At 52.6% G+C, this 9,003-nt stretch overlaps 1 protein-coding gene across 1 annotated transcript; it reads right to left on the bottom strand.

Annotated features, from left to right (window-relative positions):
* Nucleotides 1-249: 249 nt before the first annotated feature.
* DYNLL2 (dynein light chain LC8-type 2) lies at nt 250-7,664 on the bottom strand. The gene is made up of 3 exons (XM_081109245.1): nt 7,410-7,664; nt 4,556-4,694; nt 250-2,236 (listed from the first exon to the last, which is right to left on the bottom strand). Exons 2-3 carry the CDS (start codon nt 4,685-4,687, stop codon nt 2,099-2,101), a joined length of 270 nt encoding a protein of 89 aa, XP_080965371.1. The 5' UTR covers nt 4,688-4,694; nt 7,410-7,664; the 3' UTR covers nt 250-2,098.
* Between the last annotated feature and the right edge of the window lie 1,339 nt (nt 7,665-9,003).

Here is a 9,003-nt window from a genome sequence, read left to right as displayed (position 1 = left end):
GCCATCTCTACCAAGGGACCCAAGAAGCCTTGTGGGTGAGTGCTGCTGGTTAGTTTTCTGCCACTTAAGGGGCCAACCCTAGGCCCTACAACTAAAACTTGATTCAGACCAATCAGTACCTCTCTGCCTGGTCTTATCTCTTGAGCCCCGATCCTACTCCACCCTAGATACCATCCACCCCACACTTGTATGGCACCACTGCATCTGACCAACCCCTTTAACCCCAAAGAAACCCAAACAGCTCAGAAGTGCATCAATCAACCTTTAATGTCCAAAAGAGGCATGGATGCAGAGCATAGGAGATGTGGCAGGGTCTCAGCCCCAACTCCAGAAATGAGGGAGATGAACACAAACCGGACATTTCCAACTGGCCACACAAGTCTGGGAGGACAGGGGGAAACACAGATTTGAACATTCATAAAAGGGTTTGGTACAGGGAACTCACTCATCATCCCAATTTCCACCCTCCCCTGTCAGCATCAGAAAGCTCAGCAAACACTAAAGACTTGGAGAGGGGATATTCTCCTGCCTTCCCACCAGCCCCAAGGATGGAGTTGGAAAAAAAAAAAAAGTGAGCTAGACCCAAACCCCACCAGTGTCAACCGTACACAAGAGAGTTTTAAATGCAATTTACAAGAATCAGCAGCTCAGTCAGCAATGACTCCCCCACCCATATCCCACCCCACCTCTATTTGATCAACAGACAAGGTTTCCCAGCACTCTCCTTGGAATCTCCTCCCACTAGCGGCCCTGCTCCATCTCCTGATACCTGGCTTCATTACTGCAAACTTCTTCCCAAGCCCCTCACAGCCCTTATCACTTCCATCCCTACCCCCCACAAGAGGTGGCAACCAACCACAAAGTCACTTTCCCTCTCCACTGAGAGCCAACTTCAGGACAGATGACAGCATGGTCAACTCATTGTGGGCTATCCTCCTGAAACCTTCCTGGGAGCACACAGCCACAGCGCAGTGTCTGGGCAAGGTGGCTAAGAGTGGAGTGGGGTGGGGTGGGTGGGGGGTTTACATCTGTCTTCACCTCCCAAAAATTTTTAACATAAAGGCCCACTTAGAACTAACTGTGTACCCTAACTACCCATATACCCTAGAGATTCCATACCATCCTGCCCTTCCCTCCCCTCTACCCCAAACCAAGACACACACACACACACACACACGCGCACACGCACACACTGACAAACACACACATATACACAGAGGAGACATTGATTTGGTTTGACTGCTAAGACCTAACTAAGGAACTACAGTCACCAGAAATTCCCTTGCCAGCCAACTAACAGGGGCTGCTCTAAGAGAACTCGAGAGGAATGAGAAAACTGAGGGCTGAGCAGGGAGCAGAAAGAAGTAGAGAAGAATAAAAAGAAAAAAAAATCAAGCTAATCCTACCTCCAACATCCTTCTAGCATGGGCTCTGACAGGAAGATAATCCACAAAGACACAGCCCTTACTTAGAAACTTTTCTGACAAAGACAGCAAGACAAATTTGCTCCCCACTCCCACACACCACAGACAAACACGTCTCAGGGCCCCTTAAAGAACCCATCCCCCCTAACCCCACTCTGCCCCAAGCCGTGGAATCACAGTTCAGTGGAATAGTCTCCCTGGTACTAGATCAATCCCCCTCCCCTCCTTCCTATTCCTCTCTCCTCGCTGATTCTAACACTGTCCCCCTACAGCCTCCACCACCAGGAAGAGGCAGCTGCAGTTTTAGTTCCACCTCCAGAAACGGACTTCCTTTCCCCAGCCCTCCTAGTTTTTTTACAGGCTTTACTGAGGGCTTAGTTTATAAAGAGAGAGAAAGAGAAAAGGAAGGAGTGGGAGAGATTTCCTAGTGCAATCCAACAACAAAAAATTTTAAGTTTTGAAAATAAATGTAAAGCAGCCTTCTTCCCCAGGCAACTAAACAGAAAGAAGTTTGGTTTTGTTTACTGCGACATACACATGAAATCGAGTATACAGTCCATGCAGTAGCACAGCCATTGGAGAGGACATCCTGATGCTGGCCCCAGTGCAAAATAGTCCCAGCAACGCCGTCTGCTTGCCATCGCCGCCGCCACTGACACCTTCTCTGCAGCCACCTAGCCTGACTTGAAGAGGAGGATTGCAACTTGACCCAAGTAAAAATAGATGAAGTGCTTTGTCTCGTGTGTAACGTAGCTGCCAAAATTTCGGCCCACAATACAATGCCAGGTAGGGTTGTATTTCTTGTCAAATTCCTGAAAGAAAAATAAAAGGTAGAGAAGAAAGGTGATTAGACAGCTGGAGGATGAGAAATCAGAATGGGAGTCTGGTCAGTTTAGTTATCAACCCCCACCCACCGCCTCAGCTCCCGGAACCTCAGGAGCTCAGGTTCTAAAACTGGCTAGGACACTCCCTCCCTCATTAATAGTGTAACACCACAAAGGCTCCACTATTTCTCGCTAGCACTTTACACCCTGATCATCTCTCCTCCCCCTAGCTACCCTATTCAATAGCCCACCCTGTGACTCTTCAGCAAGGGAATCAGAGAAGCCAGTGGCACAAAGGACCACTCCAGTGTCACACAGCACGAATAAAACGGAGGGGCAAGCCTTGCTGAGTCGCCACCCTCATTACTAACCCAGTATTTCCAAATGCCAAAACCCAAGACACCAGAACAAAATGGGGACCAAACGTCAGGAAGCAGTTCTGTGTGAGTCAACATTAAAGGCGTTCCCTGTACACCAGGCAGTGTGTACGCTGTTAATAGAACCAGGACCTCAGCATGAGATCAAGACAATTCCCTCATTTCTCTCAGGGACACAAGTTCAGTATCAAAGCCACTTAGGAAATCTTTGTGACCTAATCATAGACAGCTCCCTGCCACCCTGTGGGTACAGTAGGAAACCGATGGCTCAGTTCTAAATGCATCCTTCCATAGCTATGAAAAGGCAATAGCCCTCCACCATTGGCCCAGCAATGCTGCCAACCCTGGGACTCAACATCCACAACTCCCACACCACATGACTCCAAAGATATTAAGGAACAGTGGAAAGGGCATGCATCACCAAACTCAGCTTTAATCCTGACTCAAGACTGTAACATAAGAGAGCCATAGTTATTTTCCTAGGTCTCATTTTCCCCATCAGCAAAATCAGAAAGCTGGACCAGTTATATCTAAGGATTCTTCTGGCTTTCAGAGTCTCTGATTCTGGATTCTCTTCAGAACAAGGCTATCACTCAGCAAGGAGCTGGCACGCCTAAGAGCCTTGCTGGTTCCACATATAGAGAACCTTGCAGTATCCTCTTCTCATCCCACCCATATGGGTAAAAAGAGAGTTCTGTAAAACTCCAGGACACCCTACTACCTCTATAGACCAGAATGCCACTACTTTTAGGCATCCTCTTAGGATACGAGCTCAGAATATCAAATACTAGGACTATGCCACCAATGGATATGGATCCTGACGAGGAATCAGGGCCTGTGTATCACTTCTAGCTCCTAAATATTCAACCATTCACTCAGGAATTTTTCAGGGACTAAACCCATTGTCCCAATATTGCTCATCCACTAAAATATATATATATATATATATATTAAGCCCACCCTTTTCTTAAGAAGGTAGGTGAGAAGAGCAATCCTTTTTAGTGTTTGTGTGTGTGTGTTTCTCCCCAAGTCCTTTTTAAGAGAAAGAAAAGGAAGCTTCCTACATGAGTATTATTATAGGGATATATACCACTTTAAATGATAAAATTCCCTGAAAACTTGTATACAATCTTATATTATCCATTCATATATTCTTTTATTTTATTGACTTTTTTTCAGAGAGGAAGGGAGAGGGATAGAGAGTTAGAAACATTGATGAGAGAGAAACATCAATCAGCTGCCTCCTGCATACCTCCAACTGGGGATGTGCCCGCAACCAAGGTACATGCCCTTGACCGAATCAAACCTGGGACCTTTGAGTTCGCAGGCCGACGCTCTATCCACTGAGCCAAACCGGTTAGGGCCCATTCATATATTCTTGATGTTCATTATGAATAGTTCTGAATTGGACTAGTTATATTTAATCCTGAAGCTTCTCTCCCCGATCCCTTGCAGTGACATAATTATCTGTAAATACACACACACACACACACCCCAACAGAGTTCCTATTAAAAATACCTAAGATAGCCGAAACCGGTTTGGCTCAGTGGATAGAGCGTCGGCCTGCAGACTGAAGGGTCCCAGGTTCGATTCCGGTCAGAGGCATGTACCTGGGTTGCGGGCACATCCCCAGTGGGAGATGTGCAGGAGGCAGCTGATCGATGTTTCTCTCTCATCGATGTTTCTAACTCTCTATCTCTCTCCCTTCCTCTCTGTCAAAAATCAATAAAATATATTAAAAAAAAATACCTAAGATAAATTATTTGGCATTAATAATCACTCTCTAATTTGTCTGCTTTGCAAGTTCCTAGGGTTTTGTTTGCATTGAGTATAGCTGTTTTCCTATGTCCCACGCTCCAGCCCTCTGTGGGGTACAGTTCAGTTGCCAGTCCCCACCCCTGGACACCAGCCACAGCTCTCCCAATGCACCTTCTTGATATAGGCAGCAATGTCCTTCTCTATGTTGTACTTCTCCATAGCCTGCGTGGCGCAGTCAACGGCATCTTGTTGCATGTCCTCAGACATGTCTGCATTCTTGATCACGGCCTTCCGGTCAGACATCGTGACACTGCAGAAGAAGCAAAGATGTAAGGCTAACCAACCCCATGACTCTGGACAATAAGTATTAGAAACTGGGTGTGGGGCCTCAGTGGGAGAGGGGAGCACAGAGGGTAAGAACAACAGAAAGCACAAGACCAGAGGCAATAGAAGGAGCATGTAAGCTTTTAACTGAGATATGGCCTCCAAGCCTGGGAAATACAAGATAAATAGTAACAAAGATATAGCCATCAGTTTTTATCATATATAAAGAGGATTTTCCAACTCTAAATTTATCTATTTCTGATATTTTGAATAGCACCAATAGCCAAGACACTATAATATATCATCTGCTATCTGTGTCCTTGGGCAAATTACTTAACTTTTGTATTTTCATGCCATTACTGTGGGGTTATCTGGAGGGTACACCAGGTGGCATAACACCGGAAGACAATAAACCCTTGATTTAATGACCATTATTACATCATTGGTATCACAGTAGAAAGAAGACAGACTAGGAATTTTAGCAACAAGGGTAGCAACAGCTAAGTATCAGGGGGTTGTTATAAGGCTTAATTAAAATTACACGAGAACATCTGCTAACAAAAAACAGTCTACGTACGGGTCTATCCCATTGGCTAGATTTAGAGAGTCACCTTTTTTTGTAAATCATTTTAGAGGAACACACCACAATGGCAGAGATGAGTAGTTGCAAAAGACTGTATGGCATATAAAGCCTACAATGTTTACTATCTGGCCCTTCACAGAAAATGTTGCCAACATCAAGGCTACCAATGCCCCATGGCGACATAACAAAAGGTGAAGAATTATTTTAACACCCCCTTTTCATAGCTCTGATATCTAAACCAGGGATTCATCCTATAGCAACATAAAGAGTTCTGGGGTAGGCCTTGCATGGTCCCTTCCTAGGATGACAAGAATCCCAGGAGGGCTGGCTAAAACCTGCCTAGCAGTCTGTAGCATGTGAGGGTGCTTTTCAAGAATAAAGGAGATGAGCTGCAAAATCCTATCCTCTGTCCTTGGCCACAGTTCTGTCACACAAAGCAGTAACAATCCACCCCCCCCACCCCATGTCCCACTCCCCAAAATACCACTGTGGGCCCAGCACAGTGGACAAAAAAATGCTGTCATTCCAGCCCTGTCTGATACAAGGCTACACAGGATACTGCATGCTCAAAGAGATCCCTGGTATCGTTCCAGGCTACCCTGATCTCTGAATACACTAACATGTGGGCTGGGTAGGCTGAAAGGGAAACAATTCACAACTACTCCTTTAGCCTGTATCAGATGCAAAAAAATACATGCAAAGCAGCTGCCAGCTAGGCACCCTTAACTGAGTCCAAAGCACCTGTCTGGCACTATCCATCTAAGCAGGGCTGGTCCTCCTTCAGCAGAGGTGGCAGGGCTAAGGGTTAGTGGATGAGCACCCTCTGTCCCCACATCCCGGGAGGGAGGAAAAGTGAGAGCCTCAAGAGGAGTCTGTGAGCACTACCTATATGACCTTGGGCAATTCAACATAGTCTTTTTAAAAAACTGATTTTTAAATAAATGAGGCAACTTCGTGAGTTTGAGCAAAGGTACTAGAGCAGCACAGGGAGGATGTCTCTCTGTACGTATTGTCCAGAAAACTAGTGTCGCCTGGTATCCTATCCCAGCTCCCCACTCAGAAGGGGGCACAGCCCATACACTCCGGCTGGGGGTGGGGCCAGGTGCCCCACGGGCAAGCTCAAGTCCCAAAGGAGCACCCCTTCCCAGCAAGCTCACCTTGCTCCGCTGCCTCATCCCCAAAGTGTGCAAAGGAACAACTTTATCACAGTAATTAAAGCCACCTTACCCTCCAGGAGGGAGCCTGCAGTTACATAACGTCGGTCTTGTGACTACAATGCCACGATTCTTCACCCCTGGCCCCCCAGGCGGCTGAGAGGTGAGGCCTAGCCCCGGTCTCCCCTGTCCGAGGTGCCAGTGGGAAAGGGATCCGGAGAGGCCGGCCGAGCCCCTCCTTCCGGGGGGAAACAGCCAGGCCCCGGGCCTCCAGACAGAAGGGTAACCGGGGGGCCCAGGCCAGCCGCCTCGGTCACGAGCCAGGAGCGCCTCTGAAGGCGAAGAGGGCTCCCCCCAGCAGCTCCCATCCTCTGTCCTCGGTTCTGCGACAAAGAAGGCTAAGCCCCGGAGAGACCAGAACCGCGCTCCCCAACACACACGCGCGCTAGTGTTCCCTCCTTCAGACCCCCGCAGGGGCCCTGTCCCTGACCCCTCCCACCCCCGGAAGGCCAGCACCCGGTGAAGGAGAGGCACCCTCCGCCCCACCTCCGCCCCGCCGGCCCGAGCGGTGCGAGGGTGACTGGGCGTCTTCGCCGCAGGAAGGGCGCCCCAGAGAGCGGCGGTGGCGGTGGCGGTTTCGGTGGCGCTGGTGGCGGCGACGACGACGGCAGGAGCCGCGTCACGCCCGAGTCCTCTCCACCCCACCCCCTCGGCCCCAAACACCAGAAGCCTCCATGCAGCACGGGGGGACTCCCGGGGGACGAGAGCCGCCACTCCGCAGCCCCGGGCCTCCGGCCGCGCCCCGAGGGGTCGCGAAGGCGGAGGGTGGCGCAGCTCGGGAAAGGAGGGGCGTCGGGGGCGTCACGCCGAAGCCAGCCCTGCGCCGGGCCCCTCGCGGGCAGAGGAGGCCGACGGGGCACGGCGTGTCGGCCGCCGCCCAGGGGACGCCCCAACCACCGCTCACCTTCACGCAGGCGACTCCGCGCGAGGCCCCGAGGGAGCAGCGATGGCCTGAGGCCGGGCGCGGGCAGGGGCGGTGTCCCCTGGGCTCCTCCGGCAGCCGCCGCCGCCGCCGCCGCGGTCTCCGGCTCCCGCAGCCCCGGGCCGAGAGCTGGCCGCTGCCGTCCGCCCTTGGAGCCTCCCCGGCCGCCCTCACTCCTCGCGCCCGCCGGCCGCCTGCTCCGCGCTGGCGCCTCGCAGCTCCGCTCCGCTCCGCCGCTGAGAGCGACCGGTGCGCGGCCCCCCCTGAAATAGCGCCCCGCCCCGCCCCCCCGCCGCGCGCGCCGCCGTCCGCGCTCCCCATTGGCTGCGCCGGGCCGGCCCCGCACTGCGGGCTTCTCCCCGCGCCGCTCTCGCCCCACATCTTGTTTCCTCCCACAATGCCTCGCGGCGGAGGGAGGCGGGGCGGAGGGGGAGCCGGGGAGGGTGGGGGAGGGCGCCGGGGCCCGAGGAGAGAAAGGAGAATGCAGACCCCCGCACACGGGGCGGGAGAGGCCAGGCCGGGGAAGGAATCCAGGCTGAGAGTGAGGAGAGAGGGCGGGGCTCAAGGCCCCAAGAGAATAAAGGGAGAGCGGAGGGTGGAGATTACAGGCCCGGGGAGCTGGTGGGGAGAGAGGTCGAGATCCTGACCTCAGGGAGAGGCAGGGGAAGGGGGTGAAGCCATCAGCCCCGGAGGAAAAGACAAAGACCCCCTTCTCCTCCCCCAAACCTGTGTGTGGGAAGGAGAGCAGCCCGGAGCTTTTCCTCCCCTCGGACCTCCGAAGGGAAGGAGCGGTAACGTCTCGAACAGCCCTAGGGCTCCCTTCCCCGCACGTCCAGGGCAGGCCCCTTCCCCATCCAGCTCAGCCTTTGTTCTTGAGCCTCTCGGCCGCCGCCCTGAATGGCCAGCCCGGCCTGGGTGGCTGTGTGTCTCCCAGCGCAGTGGGGGCATACGTAGGCACCATTGTGAGGGGGCAGGTTTGTCTTTGGTGCAACAGGGCCCCGCGCGGGTACAAGCCTCCCTGGGCAGCCCGTCCCTACCCGGCTGGCCAGGCAGGGCCGGTGGGGGAGTGAACAAACCCCCTGGGAGTGGGAAACGTAGCAGGTCAGGGCCACGAGGAGCCTGACAATTCGCCCGCCCCTGTTCCACACGTTATCAAGGAGAGAACCCAGGTCGGGAGAGGGGGGATCGATCCCTTGGCAGGTCACCACCGGTCAGGCCCGCACGTGGGTTCTAGGCTGCGAAGCGGTGCTTGGAGGCAGGAGCCCCGGGGGAGCTGGAGAGGCTGTTCTGCTCGTGGGAGTGCGTGTAAACGCATGTGTGTGCACATCGGGGGGTGCTGCCCTCCAGCCCACACACCTCTAGGGAGAATAGGAAACGTCTGTTTTTTTCTTCCCCTGTTTCATAAAGGAAGTGTCTACCTTCAAAAGTGGTGAGTCTATTGGGAGCCAAGCATGGGGGCCAGACAGTGAGGATTAAGCAGCTCCCATTCCCATCATGTTCCCTTCACGGCCCCAAACCATAGTCAAGAAAGACTTGCTCTGGCCCCGTCTGCTGTGGTTGGGAACATCGTTATTAT

Source organism: Myotis nattereri (assembly GCF_964212035.1).
Source record: "Myotis nattereri genome assembly, chromosome: 16".
Lineage (NCBI taxonomy): Eukaryota > Metazoa > Chordata > Mammalia > Chiroptera > Vespertilionidae > Myotis > Myotis nattereri.
This window is presented reverse-complemented; position numbering and strand designations above follow the sequence as displayed.

Bases quoted from the DNA above. Each gene is read 5' to 3' on its own strand.
- DYNLL2 (XM_081109245.1), bottom strand. From the start codon at position 4,687: ATGTCTGACCGGAAGGCCGTGATCAAGAATGCAGACATGTCTGAGGAC. The intron at 2,237-4,555 runs GTGCATTGGGAG...TTTTTCTTTCAG, and splicing joins TTGCTGCCTATATCAAGAAG to GAATTTGACAAGAAATACAA.